At 34.7% G+C, this 21,581-nt stretch overlaps 1 protein-coding gene across 1 annotated transcript; it reads right to left on the bottom strand.

Moving 5' to 3' along the window:
- Positions 1-12,192: 12,192 nt before the first annotated feature.
- Positions 12,193-15,289, bottom strand: LOC144471969 (uncharacterized). The gene is made up of 4 exons (XM_078184598.1): positions 14,957-15,289; positions 13,889-14,010; positions 13,058-13,206; positions 12,193-12,338 (listed from the first exon to the last, which is right to left on the bottom strand). Exons 1-4 carry the CDS (start codon positions 15,287-15,289, stop codon positions 12,193-12,195), a joined length of 750 nt encoding a protein of 249 aa, XP_078040724.1.
- Positions 15,290-21,581: the final 6,292 nt, after the last annotated feature.

The raw sequence follows: 21,581 nt of genomic DNA, 5'->3' as shown, positions 1-21,581 counted from the left end.
GTTCCGGCATTCGAGAGCATAGATTTCACAGTATTTTCCATAATTTTTCTACGACAATACATAAAAAAACGAATGAGATACCGGTCCTCTTTTCACATTTCGTAATATGATTGTTTAGCATATATATTGGACTTTTTTTTTCCAAGGAACATGATTATTATATATTAATAAACATTTGGATGTTCGAAAGTACATTCTTGAGACCAGCTGCAGTAATTTTTTTAATGTAAAATGTAAATGGACAAGAAAGACATCAGTGAACTTTAAGCAACCAGCTTTTTCGATTATTCGTAATTTCGCTAGTTTGTCTATTTTTGCAATTATTTTGCAGAAAGCATGACGACTTTATTTCAATAAATGTATCGGCGTTCTAAAATATACACTTTGGACCAGTTACAGAGATTTTTTAAAATGTAAAATATGAATAAACAAACGCGATATTAATTGTTCCTCAGCAACCAGTCTTTTTTTAATAATACGTAATATCACATCGTCTACTTCGTCTATCTTTGCGATTTTTTTTCAAGTAACATGACAACTTTATTCCGATAAACGTTCCGACGATGCAAAGGATACACTATGGACCAGCTGTAGAAATTTTTTAGATATAAAATATAAATAGACAAACGTGATACCAATGGTCCCTAAGCATCCAGCTCTTTTTAAATCATTCTTAAGTATCGGATCAATATTTTAATAAACAATATCACATTTAAATGAAATATAGCGTCGGTTATTTGCAATCGACTGACAACAAAATGAACCTTCAGAAAACCACCCTCCCCCTCTCTCCTCTCTCTCCCTCTCTCTCTCTCTCTCTCTCTCTCTCATCGATCCAGCTGATATCACGGATCATGACTTGGTGAAAACCGTAGCAGCAGCCCCGTATCTCTATCTGTCTGCCCGGTGAAAATGGAGCCAGGAGGGTGGGCAGAGGGCCCGAAGACAAGATAAATTACCACGGTGGACGGTAGCGCATCCCGGTCAGCAACTGGTACCGCGTTTGATGGAATCGTGCACGACGCTGCGCTGGCTAGCATCGAATCTAACAGCGAGCGTCGCACCACCGAGGCGAGAGGGCCCGAATGCTAATGGCAGATGCGATGCTCGATCCCAGACGGGACATTCCAGCCGTGCTGAGATCGTCTATCGGCCCCGACCCTGTTCGTTAGCGCGGCCACAAAGAGCGCAGGCCTCGCTGCGCCGAGGCTTTGTCTAAACCGGACATTTTCACCGGTCGGTCACTTCCTACAAGCCCAGTGATTCATTCGTCGGTATTATGTCGCCCGGCGTGTATCTGGCTGGTATCTAAGCTCCGGGACCGCCCGCGCTCCCGCTGGAATGCGCTATAACGGTAGCCTAACTCTCCTGCCGCTTCCCGCGAATTTTCTTTTTCGAACGCGTACCACGGGTCTCTTCCTCTCTCTCTCTCTCTCTCTCTCTCTCTCACTCACTCACTCACTCTCTCTCTCCCTCTCTTTCTCTAACTCTTTCTCTAACTCTCTTTCTCTCTCTCTCTCTCTCTCTCTCTCCCTCTCTCTCTCTCTCCCTCTCTCTCTCTCTCTCTCTCCCTCTAATTTGCGAATTTTCAAAAGACGCGTTTTTGGATCGCTCAGAGCGTTCTGGATCGTCTGTGAAAATTTCGAGACGATTCGAGTTCAATCGACGAAGTTATGAGACGAAGTCTTACTGCTCTTGGATGACTCGTTGAGTCATATTCTGTAGGGCTGGTTTAAAAGTTAACGACGTTTTAATTTTTATTTAAATTGTCTGAGTGACGTGGCCTGACCCATTTTTTAAATCGTTATTTTCAATTGTAAACACTTTTATTGAAAGCAAATACGTGACGTCGTAGTTTTCTTTATAATTACCATTATTGTTTAGAATAATTTGTTATTTAGCATTTGTTGAATTATTGCTAGTTTCTATATGATTCTTTTAATGGTATTTTAGAATTCTATTTTTCGGTTAGTATTGTGATATTATTGTGAATAAGATTTTCCGGGGGTCTCATATTTGCCAAATATTCAAGAATTAACACACGTTCGTCGCCCAGCGCGAATCGCTCGAATTTCTTACCAGGCCCAAATTCGGTAGTCAGGATGCATAGGATAACGTTATATTTTATATATTAAATATGAATTAATGTATAAGAAATATAATGGCGTATGAATTTTTAGTATTTTTATTTTGTATGTTTTACATTTGCCGGTGCTTATTCCATTAAATTCCTGTGCTACAAATGGGATTTTCATAAATTAAATAAATAAAATCTTGAATAAGAAGAGCGTCACTCATATTTGGGTGACCGGGCCACCACAGAAGCATACCTGTCACCCAGATATGGGCGACGCACAGTGGTCGAAAAGCCCGAAATCATGGTCAAAACCCTAAAAATCGAAGTTGTCGGGAGGGAGTTTTGGACTTACGGATTGGCTACTTTAATAATGCCTCCGTATGATGGAAAAAACCAAATGACCCATACTTTTATACCTGAATGGCAATTTCACCTCGAACTTCGAGTTTCTCGGACAGTCATTACTCGCGAGCGTGAGCGACAGTACGAAGTGCATATTCTGAAGCTTGTAACTTTTGTTGGAAGTTCTGTTTTTCAATTGTGTAAAATGGATATTGTTTCTGGTGGTAAGTACAACATTTTCTAGTGCTAATATATCAAGAATTGTCAACTATTACATTAGTAAATCGATAAATTGTAGAATCTAAATATAAGAGCAAATGGAATCATTTACTTTACTGTTATAGTCAAAACTTTTGCGACTCATGATGACGCGGCGACGAACGTGTTAAAGTAGTACTTATTGACATAATTATACGCTTGCCGTGTTATTGAAATATTTGCAATATAATAAAATTCCTTCAGAAATGTTTCGCAACGTATTTCTCAAATATAATTGCTGATAAAGCTAACTGAAGCTAACGACAATAAGCAGATTAAACAACGAACAAACAAATAACTATGCGATCATGTATAAATCCGATAATGTTGTATATCGATTAATCTGTAATATGGGATCCATTTAATTGTTGTAATCCACGTAATGATTAAGTCGGTCCGTTTGCTTGTGGTACATACTTTTTCCTGTTCGCTTAACTGAAGTACAACGTTGCTTAAATACGAGGCGGCCTGTAAAGTACAGTTTTGCTCTATCGAAATTCTCGTGGCCTTGAAACTGGCTTCCGTTTCGATTATACCAGAGTATTGATATTTGCTATAGTGAACTATTGTTTCGCGGTACTTTCTCGACATTTTCGAAAGCCAATTTTTTCGAAGCCAATCATTGACTGCTTGCAATATGCTGGCTGAATTATTATAATAGCTCGGAGCATCCGCAGGAAGTCCAGCTTGTAAACATAAGTCACGACATATAGAATAGGAATAATTTATAATCCCATTGGAAATATTTAGACAACATTACCCTAACAGATACGTCTTATTCGGTTATCTCCTGTTCTGTGATATTTTACTTATAAACACTGAAGTCGGAAAAGTAAACCTTTTAATCGAATGATATTATTCGAATAACAATGTCCATACAAATTACTCTATACTAGACAATATTATGTTACATTCAGAAACTAAAGGATTCCTGACATCATTTCAAGTAACTTTTTCCTTTAGAAAAATATTCTCCGAGGCATCGTTAACAAGTTATTAACGAAAAACACTGACCAATAAGAGGCGATCTATGCCGACGCGTTCGAACCAACGAGAGATAGTAGCCTGGTGCCGCTCATTGGTTGAACCGCCTTCGCGCGAACTGGTCCCGCTTCTCATTGGTCACCGTTTTTCCTCGATAACTCGTAAACAAAGCCGCCGACTGCGTCCGTGCTAAGGACAAAGTTGCTTCAAATTGCCGCAGGAACCTCACATTTCCCGTCCGCGAACAACTTTCCTGGACACTCTGTAGATCGCGTGTTACCGGGTCGCGTCGAATCGATTTAAGCAGCAGCGCTCTGGTAGATCCATTAGCGCCGTTATTTACGAGGACATTTCTCGTTATGAAAACTCCCAATCAGGCCCCGTTGCGTTTGCACGCCGATAGATACGTTCGTTTTCGTAATGGAAACGGCGTAGAGTGCCGCTGACAATGACTTAGCTACTATACGAAAAGATACGGGAGGTATGCGCGCGGGCAAGGTGCGCCGATAAAAATGAAGGTGAAGGATATAATCCGAAACTTAATGGCGGCCGGTACGCCGCCGCGAAATATGTGTGTGCCACCCGTCGTTCTCCATTAGCCGGGTTGCTGGCAAAAACGCGTTACTGCAACCGCGATCGCATTCCGAGATCGCGGATCGATACGTGCCGATGATTTGTAAACAATATATGGTCAATTGATTTTTGCCGGGCCCCGCGATACCGTCGACGACAGGCCTCGATTTCTGTTTATGCGTTAGAGCATCGGTTATGCAAACGATCTGTTTTATCAATGCCCCGATAACGCGGTATTCCGTTATCGGCACGCTCGGTAATGGAAATGCTTTGTTAGTGGAATGCTTAGTTAATAGAACAGTAAGTTCGTTCTCCCAATGCGCTGGATTCCAACGTTCTCTGCAAGTTGTTCTGCATAATGCATTGAGCCGATCTTTTTGCAATTTTGGAGATAAGCGAAAAAATGTAAGGTTGTTTAAAAAGAGTTACAAAGAACAATGTTTTCGCAGTTTATCAACCTCTTAGACACGGCTGGATTTTGCGGGTGTGAAATTTTTCTTAAATAAATTACCATCCTTCTTAATACAAATCTTTTTTGGTATAGCTAAATATAGAACTAGCTATTCCAAATGATTAGCTATAGCTTCTTTTCTTAATGTATTATACATAGACAGTTTCACTTTAATCGTTTACTTTAAGAACTGATAATACAATTGAATAACGAAAATCACTGTAATGGCGAGTCGTGTCTGAGAGGTTAATCGTTAAGGGATGAAGCTAATGTAGCTTGCTTGGAATTGGTGGTTCTATGTAAATTTATTGTGAACAGTGTATGGAAACAGTGCATAAAACTCCATTTAAAATTTTGGAGTACTTTACCGAAGTAATTAAACAAATTCTCGCTTCTTAAAAAGAGTCATAAATGATTATTCTGTGGAAGTTTATGTTCGTTCACCGTTAAGAGATAAAGTTAAGGTAACTAGCTGGAAGTTAGCGATTCTTTGTGAATGTATCGAACAAAATATGAGGAAACGATGTATAAAAATCTTTTTATATTTCGAGATACTTTATTATATTACTTAAGCAATTAAAAAGATATTCTTTTTCGAAAAGAGCCATAAATGACGTTTTTATGGAAGTCTATGAGTATCCGTCGTTAAGGGATGATGCTAATACAGTTTTCTAGAAATTAATGTAATTCTTTGTGAATTTATAATAAATAATGCACCAAATAGATTTTCTTTAGATATTGACAATACCTTTCTACATAGTTGAAGTAATTAAATAAATTTTCTTGTTCGAAGAGAACCATACATAACGTTGTTATATGTAGTAACTTATGTTCAGCCCTCGATGACAAATTGATCTGTTGTAAGCTGTTCAATGTTATTAATGGTTCTTTGTAAATTTATTATGAACGATGTATTGAATCAGTCTCTTTATCATTATAGGAATACTTTACTTTCATAAATGACTCTGTTATAGTAATTTATGTCCACCGTCAGGCCCATCGTTAAGAAACAAATTTAATCTAGCTTCTTGGAAATCAATAATTATTTATATCAAAATAGAATAGTATTTATAGTAAATAATATAATGGGAAAAGTTTCTTAAAATTGCACGAACAATTCATTGCTAAAATATTACTCAATATAAAATATAAAGAAATGTTTCTGATCTTTATACTAATTAATAATCAATCACAAATCATACATAATGTAAATCATATAATATGGGTATATAAATCATAATGAATTGATAACAAGTTTCTCCTAAACAACTAAGATATTAATGTAAACTATAACCGTATATCATTTTACAAAAAGTCAGACTCGATTTCAAAATATTAAAAGCATGTTTCTGTTCTTTATATTAGTTACTAATTCATTTCTTGTAAAATATTAATACAAACCGGAACTATATATTATCTTTTTATAAAAAATGAGACTCAGTTTGAAAATTTCTGATTTTTATATTGATTAAATACGTTTCGCGTAAGCTTTGATATTAATACGAACTAGGGACTCCATACTATTTTCTCAGAAAAGAAAACAACAATTTCCCGGAGCGCAGATCTTGCGTAGCGCAACTCTTAGGAAGCATAATAGCAGAATTATGCGGGGTCGCCGTGTTTGCGCAACAGATCGCGCACCTTCGCGACTATCGCGCGCGCGAAATCTGTTGCTCGACGCGCGCGCGCGCGCGCGATAACCCAGAATTCAGAGTTATTAACCCGGCGACGACGCGTTTCGCTCGGATAATAGAAACATTGATAAGTTCGCGCGCGCATTGTCAGAGTTTGGTAAAGCGTGGCGCGCGGTGTTCGCCGGCCCATAAGTTCGTTGAGTAATCGGTGCCATTCGCAGGTCGCTAGTGTCCAACCGGCAAATTTATTGCAGAAATCTATGGGATCGGCGCTGCAAAATGGAAAAACGATCCCGAACATTCGGAGTCAGGTTTACGACCTGGTCAAAGGGAACTCGGAACTATTTCTGTCAGGTCGAACGGACAGCTGTTGACACGTTTACTATGGCTGATTGTTTAGTAGTTCTTTTATCAAACGATATCGCTTTTAGCGTCCTAGTTCATAAAATATGCAAATTTTATTCAACAAAGCGCTGCTGCACAGGGTGGAGATCTAACGATGCGAAGGCACGATATAGCGGAACTGTATGAAAAAGTCGATCGGAAATGTGGAATGAAGTTTCTCGAAAGGGGACTCTTGGTTTTCGAGAAAATTGAATTTAAAAATTCGTAGAATGTAATCCTTCATAATCGATCTTTAAGTCAATTTTCAAATTCGATTTTGTCGAAAATAAGGTACAGAATAGTAACATTTTATTATATATTCCTTATTCATTCTTTCATGAAGATTCACCCTGTTATCATCATTTCAGTATGGACATGTACTGTATAAAATTTTAGGGGTTGATTTGTACAAATTGTCATCGCAATTGAATTTAGAGTTTTTATTGTACTTTAAGTAAAATGATAATTCTACTTTTTAAGTTAGTACATATTTATAGTGATCAATAATGTATACTGAAAACGATACATGAAGTAAATATGCAATTTAAATAGTTTGTTACATGTAAAAGAATTTTTCTATGTACGTAGGCAATAAATGTTTTTCATACAGATAGTATAGATTATTACACAAGATTGTAATAAATAGGATATAAGAAGGATGTACAATAGATTTTTAGATTAAGGCCATCTGAAATTATTATAGTAATATTATATTATATGTTAATTATAATAGTAACATTAATATCAATATAGTAATTATAAGAGTAATAATTATATTGTAACATAATTAATATCGTAATATTATAATTAATATTTTGATATTTTAACACTGTATTGTTATAATTAGTGTTGTAATGTCGTTATGTTGCAATCGCCATTGTAATAATACGACTTATGATTACTATTGTAATTACAGTTCTAACATTGCAATGTTATGATTGGTATTATAATATTCTAACATTTTATTTAATATTCAACATTTCACTAAAGGCACAATTTTTCTGTGTACAAAAATACATGAAAAAAAATTGGAAATTTCGAAAGCCTGTATCTTATAAACAAATTAAAAACGAGCAAACTGATGACTTAAACTTCCCCTAATATTACATGTTCTCCGTTATGCAAATAGTTCGTTTCGATCAAATTCCGTAACATCGATTTTAAAACAGCTTTTAAAGAAACCGATCTATCGAAGTCCATTTTTCGGCTTCAAGAAAATACGTGAAACTTGGGAGCTCCGTCTGTGAAAATGTCTGTTCCTGTTACAGCGGAATTCTTATTCTTATATTTTACGAAAACTACTTGATTCAAAATATATATTTCCAAAAATATCTTTTTGGAATATCTGAAATATCTTAACTTAATTTAGTTAAGTTACTGTTAGACAATAATAATAATTAATATTTAAGTATTATAATTTATGGTATTATAGTTGACGTAGGTGTACAATAAATAAATAAATAAATAAATACATACATAAATAAATAAATAAATAAATATATATGTATATATATACATACATGTGCATTTCTTTTTCTTCTAAAAATTGATTACAATCAAAAACTCTATTTATTTGTATCGCGAAGGAAATGATACAGCAAGCGATTAAAGGCGAGAACTTATTTTGAAAAAAATGTTCTACAAGCACCGGTGTGAAACGAGCCTATTAAAAGATTCCGGAACTTTTTCCATCCGTGGTTAAACGCAGTTAACGGCGGTATCATGAGAAGAGAGAGCGAGTCAGCGTCGCGGAGGATCTTTCTCACGGAGCTCTATGCTGTAGGGCAAAGATGTCTGCATACGCCCGACGACACGATTATGATTTATGCCGAATCGAATCGAGGCTGATTTATGAGAACGTAATGTTCTTAACTCCGGGATATGTCTGCCTGGAAGGCGGCTCGTGGAACGATTTCCGAAACACGTTCCAGCGGCCCGGCGCTCAGGGAAAGGTTCAGTTGTCGCTGTGAGCGATAAACAGCTATTTACTTGAAAAACAACGGAAAGTAATAACAGGTATGCAACCGCAACTTCGAGGAACGTTCAAACAGACCCCCCGAACGCGCTGGGAAAATTCAATTCGGGCTTGTCAACATTATCCGTACGCCACTTTCTACACGACTTGCGTACCACTTTACGCTTTTCTCGTCGCTAATGGGCAAAAAATAATATCCATCGTGTTCAGAATCGTGCTGAAAAAATTCACCGAAGTGAAAATCTCCTGTGATATTGAAAAACCTTGGAATGGAATGTCAGATAGAAATTTTGAAGTACTTGTTTTGTAAATATATCTTTGTGGGAAACAATGATATGCCAGCTGGCTTCTGAGAAACACATTGTATAATTGATAATTTTATACATTGTATAATATTTGATAATTTTGGTCATTTGAATACAGTGCAATAATATTATTAAATTATTATTAATATATTTCGGCTACACATTTTTGCCATAAACGAATAAAATACGTGGTCTGGTTACAATAAGCAATAAAATAAAATTCGGTTATTGAATTTGAATGTACCCTATGTAATTTATACATCAGAAAACATCTGTAACAGATTTTAATATTATTAAACTCAATCGGTTAGTGCGATGGTTAGAGCGTACGATTTCGGTGCTGCTGGGCTCGGGTTCAAATCCCGTCGGAGGCTAAGTTTTTTTTTCGTAAATTAATTTTTTTCGTTAATTTTCCGATTTCTTGGGGGTTTTTCATTTTTGATAATCACAGCTTGCAACTGAAAAATCTGAAAAAGTTTAAGAAAAGAATTTATTAAAGAGCAAAGAAATATCAATTTCTCAATAACTATAACGGAAACATTTATGTAATTAGATTATGTCACCTTTTGGTAATGTCCTACAGGATTAAGACTTACAAAAATGTTATTTAACCCTTTCTACGTTTCGGTTGATACTGAACGCGCGTAGTACATCCCGATGGAACAATATTAATGAAAATCGACAGTGGATATTACAGCTTGTAGAAAAAAGTATCACAACTGTAATACCGTGGCTCGGAAAAATGTTTCACAGTTTATGAGGTATTTTATGGTACTATGTAATCAATTTCACTAATTGTACCACTTAATTACCTTCACGCGTCATTAGGTGCCCAGCAGGTTTATAATTTGCAGCAGTAGTCAGGTTACGCAATTTCCGATTCTCTTGCTAGAAAGTAACGAAAGCAAAAAGCCGGAATTCAAATATACACTTGAGTGAATTTCCTGATACTTGTCCATCATAAATCTGTATTACTGTTCTTTATTTACGTAATTTTTATAAAAACTTGATGGAATTCCATATCATTGCCAATGACACAACAATTTGTATCGTTGACCATGATCCTTTTCTTTTTTTTATGCAAACTATATAATGTTTATTAGAGTAGTGATAAAGTAAAAACTGGTGTAGATAATTTGAATATAATACTACTAGTTACGATAATGGAAAATTATAATATTATAATATTGATATAATTAATACCAATTTTAATACTACAATATAGCAATATGACAATGTTACCACGTCTCAATATCGCAATATTACAACACGTCGAAATTATGTTAATACAAATATCACAATTTAAAGAAAATTGTGAAAAATTTTCACCAATGGTAGACCATTGTTTATCGAATATGTCGTACAATGTACGTAGCTGGTTTCTTAAAAAAGATGCAGGGCGAGGCCTATTCGAATGTTTACGACGCCGTCAACGTATGACCTATGAAACGATGATAGCGGCAGTACCAAATACACCATAAAGCAATGGGAACTGTCGGTGGACCTTTAATGGCACGCGTTCGAGGCTACGCGCGGCGGTATCCAAAACAAAACGAGCGTGGTCTACTCTTGAAAAACTCGCTATACACCGAATAAATGCACCGTTCCCATCCCTGTTAACGTTTCCGGCTGATTCTTGCCGTGGTTTTTGCCGGGCACCTCGGACAAAAACGGGGCAAGAAAGTGAGGACGCGTCATTGTGTTCCCCGAGCACCGCCATTTTATTACATATTTATGTCCCGTTGCGCGGGCTCGACAAAAACTTTTACGAGAATTTCCAACTTTGCTTCTTTCGCCGTAAAATGCGTAACGGCCGCGGCCCGCAGACGCGAAAGTGCGTAGTATATTTCCTATAGAATATTTTCCGCGGCAAATATTTCTCACTTATTGCGATCATTGCCAGGACTAATTTTTTTGCGGACGTTCTATAAGAAGCGATATTTGTACGAAGGCGTTCGAGAAATTGATCGTCACGGTTTCTCAAACGTTTCCGATATTCGGACGATAAAGTATATTAAAGTTCCATATCTGCTAATGATTATAAGATTATGATAATTCCAGTGCAATGTGCTACTACGAAATAAGCATTTTCTGTTTAAATAGCAGTACGATTTGATTTATTTTCGTAAAAATTTTAACAAGTTACAATTAATATACCTACAATCATAGCTTCTTATAACCTCTCCACTGTTTTCAATTTTAAGTGCATGAATCTGCAGTCGATTAATAACGATATTCTAATATTGCAATATTAATGAACAAATCTTTAAAAATTGATTGCACAGTCGATATCAGGTAATTTTACACGAACAAACTTTTGCCTAATGCAGTGTATGTGAAATTAAGGGGTGTTTAAGTCATCATTTTGCTAGTATCAAATTTGTTTATGAAAGATAGTTATCTAAAGTTTAGAATTAATAGTTCATTTGAGATCGATCCCTTTGAAGTTCATATTAGGGAGATTACATATAACAAATTATTGTATAATGTAGGATATAGAAAATAAAAGGGAGTTTAAGTCATCGCTTCGCTCGCTTCGAATTTGTTTATAAAATACAAACGTTACAAGTTTGTGATTTAACCATTTCTTGGAAAGAGTGTATATTTGTTTCAAACTCAAAAAACATTTATCTAGGAAACAATATGTCTGATCAACTCAAACTATTTCTATATTAATGTAACAGATAAAAGCTATCATAACAATTTTTGTATAAAAAAATAAAAACGCCCATTACGCGAGCCCTAAATCTAACATCGAATTCTATAACACCTGTATGTTTGCATGCGGTGCTCGCAAATTTTTCTTTCATAAACAATCTGTAGAACGTTTTTCAATAACAATTTAAAAAGTATATTCTATTCTAACAATTTTGTTCTAGTTGCTAAATAAATAAATTACACCCAACAATTTTTTTCTACTATGTTAAATACTGATTGCACTTATAAAATTGTATCTCGATGAATATTTGTCAGATTCTTTTTGTCAATAGAATTTGAAAAAGCTTGTAAAACCCATTTTTGCCATTGGAAAATTACTTATGTACCACTTGAAATGAATGTTCACATTCAAAGTTAAATCGCGCTACGAATTAAATCGTTACACTATTATCAAGAAGTCGTAACTTAGCAGTTTTAATGATTATTTTATTGCGAAATGTATGAATCATTGTACAGGAGGATGTTAAATTAAATTCTTATTTAAATCACTTTCATTTTTTCTTCTTTTTGCCCTTTTTCTTGCTTTTCACAGCTCGAGGATCGACCAGAGGCTCTCGTGGTGGCCGAGGTGGCGGACTTCCGGTTGCGAGAAATCCAGCTAGTGGGGAAATGCTGGTGATATCTTTGACCACCCCAGCTGATCAAATGTAAGAAAGACAATTATTCTATATACATATAGTACATAATAATATTCTATATTCTATATAGAACATAATAATAAGGCAGAAAATAAATAGAAAAATATAACAGAAAACAATTGAAAGCTATATATTAACCCTTTGCACTTGAGTGGCGACTATGTGATGCCATTAAAATTGTTACGTGTTCCAAAATTATTTCTATAGTTATCGCCAAAGCTTAGATTTAAAACATTGTTGAAAGTGTAACTATTATATGAGTCACGAGACTCAATTTCTTATGCATAGAAAATATTTTGTTATATAAAATGGAAAAACTAGGAGCCAGAAAAATTATTTTAGATTTTCAGTTGAAATGGCTTCGAGTGCAAAGAGTTAACAAAGAAAAATGAAATATCTGTTTAACAATCTGATGTATGATACATTGCACTACATATCTACTTATCTTAATCTTGTTATACAAATATTTTTTGATACAATCGATATCATTTTTGTCTATAATATAAAATTATCTACAACTGTCTATAATGTAAATTGTTTTAATTGTCTATAATTTTTAATGAAACTAACGATGGTACAATAATAATTTAGTAAATAATTGTACATGTTATATGTAGTTTCTTATTTTCATAACGAATTAATTTTTATTACTACGAATACCTCATCGTGTAATCTCGTTTCCAATATCTTTCAATCAAATATTTTAAACATTTTTTACCTAGCTTTTCAGGTGTATCGACGTCAAAATTCATTGTACGGTGTTCACCGGATGACATCCCCTTGAAACCGCCTTTGTATTCGACTTCTTCATGACCGCCTTTGAAAATGAAGGCCCTTGGCATGAGAGAATAAGACGTTGATACGCACCTAAAAGGTTAGGTTAGTTATAACTCTTGAAATTTTTTTTATAAGTAAAATGAATTAGGATTTGATGAAATTGAATCTTCTTATAAGTTATATATTTTCATATAATTTTATACATATCTAAATGTTATTCTAAATTGATTATACAATTTAATTATAAAGTTTACTATATGTATATTGTATTATAAGTATATTATATAATAATTATAAAATTTATCACAATTGAATATATAATCTTAAATTTCATTATAAATTTCTTTAATTGTAATCATAATAATATTAATTATATACATACGATAATTATTATACACCTATAATATTAAGTAAGCACATAATAATATTAATTATACGATATAAACATATTATATGGAAATATTAGATAGATCAAATGTTGCCACTTTCTATTATATGTGAAGAATTAGGGAACATATATTCTATAAGTAACTCGTTAAAGTAATATAATATTTTATGTATACTATATGTAATATAATATTTTATTTATATTTTATGTAATATAATATGTTATTTATATATTTATATTTATATACATTTATATATTCTCCTTTAAAATATTTTTTCCATTTTAACTATAAACTTTCAACAGGTGAATAAGCAGTACAAATAAATTGTATGAAATGTCTACTAATTTTAGAAAGAATAAACAATTAAGAAAAATGCGTACTACCTTCCCAAGTTAGAGATGGTAATGGTAGCATTCAACTGTCCTGCAAAGCTTCCGCCAGAATCTATAAGGTCAAAAGGTCCTCTGAACATGAACGATTTCGGCTTCTTCACCTTCAAAGTATTCTGCAAAGAAAAAATTCTGTTACTACTGGAACGTTATATAGACTTAATTAACCCTTTGCACGCGAAAACATTTTAACTGTAAGTCTAAAATAACTTTCTTGACATTATGACAATTCCCTTTTATAGGACAAAATGTATTTTATGCATATGAAATTGAATCTCACAACTCATGCAACAATAGTTACACTTTTAATCATTTTTGAAATCTAATTTTTCACAATAGAAATATTATTTTGGAACGTGCTGTAACAATTTTAATGGTGCCTCAGATTCATCACTCAACTGCAAAGGGTTAAATTGATCGTCAAGGGAATTGAATATATACAGTGAAAAGTGTGAAATAAATATTATAATGTTAAAGATACTGAAAGATATCGACATGAGTAAGAAAATTGAAAATGTAGTGCAAAGAATATTGGAAAATACAATAACGTCAAAAATATTGAAGAGTACAATATAGTCAAGAATATTAAAAAAAACTTTATAAAAGAGAGCTAAAAGACATGATAACGTGAAAGATACCGAAGAATATAGTATAGTCAAGAAAATTTAAAATATAGTGGAATATATATTAAAAAATGTAATAATGCCAAAAACACTGAAAAATAGAACGTAGTCAATAAAAGTAAAAGTACTTTATACCAAAGAACTAAAAGATATGATAGTGGAAAAAATATCGAAGAATATAACGTTGTCGAGAAAATGGAAGTTATAGTACAATAGATAATTAAAAAATATAATAATTTCAAAAATATTGTTGAACGCGACATACACAAAAGAATTAAACTACAAAAGATTGAAAAGAAATAATAGTGGATAAAAATCGAAGAACATAGTCAAGAGAATTAGAAATTTAGTACAGTAGATATTAAAAAGATATAATGAGTTCCGTCAAATCATTCTATTCATCTACACCGAACACGAAGAAGCAAAGTAGTTCCCTCACCAAATCGCAAGCGCAACCAGAAAGGTACGATTGAACCGTGCAAACAGGATAATTGTCGCCCTTTCGAAAAATCCCGAAGTGCACACGCAGCCGTTTCAACGCTTTGACCAATTGTTCGCACACCGCCGAAAAATGACAAGTCCAGCCGTTCGAGAACTGGAACACGTGGACGTCATCGTCTTTGGCGAATGCTTCGCGCTGGACGATTTCCGCGACCGGCAGATCGATCACGGCGACTCTCACCATCAGTTCTGATCCTGCCACGTCCGTGTAAATCTCTTTGTTTAACAGCAACTCCGACACGTAAATGTCCAGCAGGTATAAACCGTACATGACGGTGTTGCGTGGGTTCTTCCGTGTCAAAGGTTATGGCACACTTGGTGATTTGGGCAAATGAAGTTGCAGTCGCGCTTTGACGCGCTTCATTGTTAACATTACATTTACAGGTATCGATTTCTATATTTACTGAAACCGGTTTTTTAATAGGTAAATTAAAATTGTCTATGACTGTTTTTGTTCAAAATTGATAGATTTTTGATAGTTTTTGATCATTAATAGTTTTATTTAATACACATTGTGCACATTAATTCCATTTTGAGTGTACATTTTACGCATAGATTTTTCATTCTTTTCCTTTGTTTATTGAACACTATGTTTCTTTAATTAATACTTTATGCATTTACGAGAAAATTTAGTAGAGCTTATTCGGCTCAAAACTCGACACCTTCGCACGAAAAAAGTTATATGATGCTGATACAAAATCGCTAATATTTTAAGATTATGTTGTTCCCAGATGTCCAACCTTACGATATAACGTTTTATAACAGACAATTTCAATCATAACATACTAGTGACGCTATTTTTTGTGAAACGGCGGAAACTTATGTATACTCGTAACATATTAATTGATATTATCGCGTCAAAAAAATGCCAACGCATTCGTCGTTCTAACTTGAGCCACGAGAATCCGCTCTCTCCGGATGCATTGTATCGCAGCAATATCGCGGAGCGCAGACGGCGGGCAAACTAGGAAGAGTATCCAGCGGCTGAGTAACGTGATTGCCCGTTCATTCGCCGGTTACAGCGTCGATAAACAACACTGTTAATTTTCAAGCGCGTTCGGCCGGGCCGTTAGCCTTTGCCGCCGCGGCCCGATATGATATCTCAATGACGGCTGTTGGATTTGCATCGCATTAGGCTCGGTGACCGCGGCGTTAACGAGAAGGGGTGTTAACGAGAAAATGACGGCGGCCCGGACGCCTGGGATAGGAGGGAAAAGTGAGAACGGTAACAGCAACGTAACGCTTCCCGTAATTCAGCCGTGTCGCTCGCTTGTTAGAGTTTTTACGGAGCGGCCCCGCTCCGGGAAACGACGCCAACAAAGCTCCATTCGGCTCGCAACGCCTTTCTAGAACGCGATCCACGCTGCTAAAGGCACCGTCCGGCTGCCACGGACTACTTTGAATCGCGGCAATTAGAAACAACGCGTCTCCGGACTCTTATGCCGCTCCTTGTATGAGCTGTTGATTGCTGCCATGACTGCTTATACCACTTCGAGCTGCGACCGTCTCGGTCTACCGGACTTAGGGGATGCTGATCTCCATGGCGCGGAAGTCAAGGTTCCATCCGACGATCCGCGTAGATCGCAAGTCATCCAGCGATCCTTAGGAACACTTTTCTCTTTTTTTTTTAATTTTAGAGTAGTATTTACAATGAATTCCTTCGTGGAACGATGAGTAAATTTGTTGGCGATTAGCTGTGACATGAGAAGTAACTTATACGATTACATCAGATAGTACATTGTATTATGATATTTTTGTGCGCAATCATGGTTGTGTTTAAAATAGTGTTAGATTTACGTTGGGAATCTGTTACTTAACATTTTACCTACCGGTAGTCTCTGAATCGATTGTCACGGCAACTAATTATTTTCTGTCTACCATTCAGGTATTATTATATCATTTTTAAAATATTAGACACCTTCCGCGATAAATAAGATAAATGAAATGATTGTCAACGTTATGAAAACATAAAAATGTTCACTGTCGAATGATCGATCGGTAAAGTGTTAAGTTTAAGAGCGTTGTTTCATTTTAGTCTAAAATCGCTAGTGTCAGTGTAAACTAAATCTATAACCATCGCATTTTTACGTTGTTTAAGTCGAGATTATAAACAATTTCGCAGACACGTGGTTTAAAAAGAACAAACAGATACATGATCTTGAGTATTTCGAGCGAGAAGTCAAATGACACTGCTAGTTTTATAACGTGTACGCGTTTTTCAGGTTATGTCAAGGACATCTAGTTTCCCTTATAATGAACCTACATGTTTTATTTATAAAGATTCACAACTTCTGTTTGTAACATTTTTTTGTAAGTAAAACATTCTTTAAGATATTTAGTTGATATTTCGCGTTTACGTCAAGGAATATAATAAGGGTGACAATAAATGAAATTATTTCATTTTTTTATCAAAATGACAACGTTAATTTTTTTCTATAAGGTATTTTATTTACGATGTTGTAACGATATTTACGATGTAAAACTTGAACTTTATTTCTAGATTGTTAATTGCATGCATTTAGAACAGTACTAAAGAGTTGGAAACGAAAACAGTAGCAGGATAAAAAGTATCAAAAAAATTTCAAGCTGTGACTTGAAATCTGTTAAAATTATTTTAGAAAGACTCGAAAAATCTTACTACTTAGCAACCTATTTATTTTCACATAAATATCTATAGTCCGCGCAACACAAAAGCAAACTTAACCTCTTAATGCTGACCAAAAGAATCGCGTCTACCTGAGCGAAATGTATAAAATTCGTTTGATATAGTTTAACAAAGTTTCAGAAATAAGTTGTAGGAATTTTGTAAAACTTGATAATTGCTAAATTCAAAAAGGGATGAAATAATGAGAAATGAAATTGTTATTTAGTAGAACCATGAAGAAAACAATATTTTTCGAGAGTAGTCGATATTAAATGGTTAAATGGTACTAAGAACGTTAAACAACGACAGATTTTTAATATTTAACAAGTTGCGAGCAGCAATCGCCTCGCGTTGGTTTCTTTGAAACGTATAGTAACACCGGTACAAACAATAAACAGTTGACGTTCATTGTATAAGCGATAAATCATAATGGCCGAAGTTCGCGCGGAAAAACACGCTACGAACGGACCGTTTAAACTGTTTTTAGTTTCGTCCGAGTTTTACGACCCGAGATAACAACGTATCGTTTTCAAAGTTATTAATGGCGTGCCCATATAAAGAGTTTCTAAACATTATAGAGTCCTTCATATTTCACTTCTAATGTGCAATTATTGGCGGAGTGGTGCACATGTACCCCACATTGAACTGCAATAAAGTGATCACCTCGAGCATCGGAGCCAGTTTACGATTGGTCTACTTTCCTCTTGTTGCGATTCAATTATGGATTTATGAATTTATGAATTCATTATCGTGCCCGGCCGTTCGGAATTCAGTCATTGTTCTAGGGCAGAGGCGCATTACCGATACCGCCTTCGGCGTAATTGTTAACAGACCGCGGATTTTATGCGTTTATGGGAGAAACGAAGTATTTATCCTTTCGAAAGGATTTAAAGATCTCGTATTGTTTCTGGCAGTTTGTTCAAATTAATATAAGGAAACATTGTCAGTTTTATACGAGTTTTGTGCGATCGATGCTTTAGTGGCGCCTCAGAGTTGCCGTATGAGTACAAAAATAATTATTAATCATTGTCACAAAACTGTTTACACCCAGTTTGTAATTTTTTAAATCGTTTATAAAATCTTTCGACCATAATTTGTCAAAAATGCATTACTTTATATTCAGTCAAGCATTCACAAATTTCGATGTAACAATAAAATAATCCTTTTGCGTGCGATTAGTATTTTCAACTAACAATACATGCAAACATCACAATTTTATTAAATAGACAATTCCTTCGTGACGAGTATACCGGTCATTAAATAAGAGAGACCACTTTTTCACAACGAGCAAACTCGCGGTTAACTAAACATTTTCTGCTTTTTATGGCGAGTATACTCGACGTTACACGAGAAATTGTAAATTTTGTATGGTGAGGATACTCGTCATTACATTAAGAACTGCCATTTATTTAGGACGAGTACAATGGCTATTACTAAAAACTGTTCCGTTTCTTTAAACGAGTATATTTCTCGTTACTACACAAGAAATTATCAATTCTTTATAATAAATACACTCCTCATTGCATAGAGAACTGTCACTCTTAATAGCGAGTATACTCGTCACTACACAAAGAACTACCATTCATCCATAACGACTATACTCGTCATAAAGTAAAAGAAACCTGTTCTTCATGACAACTTTATTAATCATTAGAACAAAAATTTCCATTTTTTTCACGACGAGTATACTCATCACTCGCTGCTAAAAGATAACAGACATATTTCCCAACCCCTTTAATAAAAGCAGCAACAAATTAAAATTCTAAAACGGGTCTTCTGACACCTCTTCGATAAAAATAGCATTAAATGAAACTATTAGAAAACAACCTTCGCCGACTTTGCTAAAAATAAAATATGAATGTTGCGAAGCAGAGCGACGAATTTTCACGCGATCCTAAATCAATAATCAAAAGCTACGTTGTTCGCCTAAGATCGTGAATTTAGGATTGCTGGAGTCTCCATCGATCCAGCTCGGATCAATCTCTTATCAATCCAGGACGATAGAGATTCCCTTTCCCGGTTGGGCCGTCACATAAATCAAAACTGGTAGCAATGGCACCGCAACGGACGGTCCGTTTCTCGGTAGAGGAAAGGGCAGGGAAGGCAGAAGGTCGCGGAGGAGTTCGTAGCACGGTTCGTGCGAAGGTGTACGGATCGTGTCAACGATACCATGGATTTACGGCGGTCACCGAGCGAATCCATTTGTTTCATCTGCATCTGCTTAGCACGCTAATGCTGCCTCCTCTGGACGACTCGGCCCCTGACCGAGAGGAGCCTCAAGATTAAGGTGGACCGTCGTTCCACTTAACTTCCGTTTCAAGCCAAACAGAGAATTTCGTTGGTCCGCCTGTTCATCCTAAACCTGGTACACTGGGCTGGAATAATGTTATACGATGGACTTGGTCAATATTTATTGGACCGACGAATGAGGAATTGAAATAGAACTTTTTATCGTTACTTGCGAATGACGAATGATTTCATTTATTCGGAAGAGTTTCTTGTGAATGGAGGACGAGTATATTTATTCAGTAAAGGATAACTATGTTCATTCTTTACTCGCGAATGAAGGAAAATTACATTTATTCTTTACTCGCGAACGGAAATAAATTACATTTATTCGCGAATGAAGGATGATTGCATTTATGGAGAATAACTACATACATATAGTCCTCATTGGTGAATCAAGGATGACGACAATTGTTCTTTATTTGTAAATGAAGGATAACTACATTTATTCGGAAAAAGTTTCTTCGAATAAGAACAACAATGCTTCGATTTCTTGGTTGTGAATAAAATTATTCAATGATTCATTGATTAATGTAATTATCTAAATAAGAAAGTTATTCAAAAAATATTCAACTCTGTTGGATGAGATACAAAACGTATGCCGTTGCCTATGGGGAAAAATAAATAATGTTTGTAAAATAGAGTTTCAATCGGGGACCAAACAGAGACAATTATTTGAAATATTTTTATAATACAGAAAATAAGGAAGAGGCATATTCTTATTAAACAAATCACTGACGAAATCTTGTTTGTTATTCAACAGAAGATTTAGGAGATATTAATGCGGGATGTAAAAGAAGCTGTTCGAAAAACCATATGACGAGAGATTTGAATTTTTGATTTAGAATAATAATTACAATTTACGAAAATGAGTATTTATTGGCAGATTTTTGTACGAAATAAAAGTCCTCTATATTAATTATAGATAATATTAGGCAGATGAAAGTTTCTTTGTTTTTTAAAAATGTTAAAAATATAATGTTCACGATGTAAAAGTATTCTCAAATTCTTTTAATACTGTCACAGTTTTATTTTTGATCTAGTCATTGTTATCCAAAATGTTGTCACCTAAAAGTTGTCTTAGTAGAACTGATTATAAATGTAGACGAATGAAATAAAAAATGTATGTACAGGGTGTCACCAAATTAAATATTTTATTAACAAATCATGTTCCCGGGGCACACAATATCTAGTTATAGGAACCATAAACTAAGAAGAAAAGTATTTTAAATATTATTTCATTCTGTTAGTTTAACAGTACTCTAAACGTTAGATCTGTAATTGCTATTTTGAGCAGCTGTAGTATAGTAGTTAGTATAATTTGCGCATATGAGATTGAGTCTTGTGACTCGTCAAACTGTTACGCTTTTAATAGATGGGTCTTTAATAATGTTAACATTATTTTGTTAATTATATAACAATTTTCATTGGCGTTTCAGAAGCGCTACTCGGGTGCAAAGGGTTAAACTATATAGACAATATAATATATGTAACAAAGCGAAAAATTATATTGATATTAATTATAGTAATATCAATATTATATTAATTTCTAATCATATTATATTAATATCAATGTTTGTGACAATTGTAAGAAAAACTGTTTACAATACACTTGCAATAAGGAAACATGAAA

Source organism: Augochlora pura, chromosome 7, assembly GCF_028453695.1.
Source record: "Augochlora pura isolate Apur16 chromosome 7, APUR_v2.2.1, whole genome shotgun sequence".
NCBI lineage: Eukaryota > Metazoa > Arthropoda > Insecta > Hymenoptera > Halictidae > Augochlora > Augochlora pura.
The sequence above is the reverse complement of the archived record's forward strand: the minus strand, read 5'-3'. Positions and strand labels throughout refer to the sequence as shown.

Coding starts and splice junctions, on each gene's coding strand:
- LOC144471969 (XM_078184598.1), bottom strand. CDS start 15,289: ATGTACGGTTTATACCTGCTGGACATTTACGTGTCGGAGTTGCTGTTA. Junction 14,011..14,956: donor CTGGTTGCGCTTGCGATTTG/GTGAGGGAACTA, acceptor TTTTCTTTGCAG/AATACTTTGAAGGTGAAGAA. Junction 13,207..13,888: donor ACCATCTCTAACTTGGGAAG/GTAGTACGCATT, acceptor CTAACCTTTTAG/GTGCGTATCAACGTCTTATT.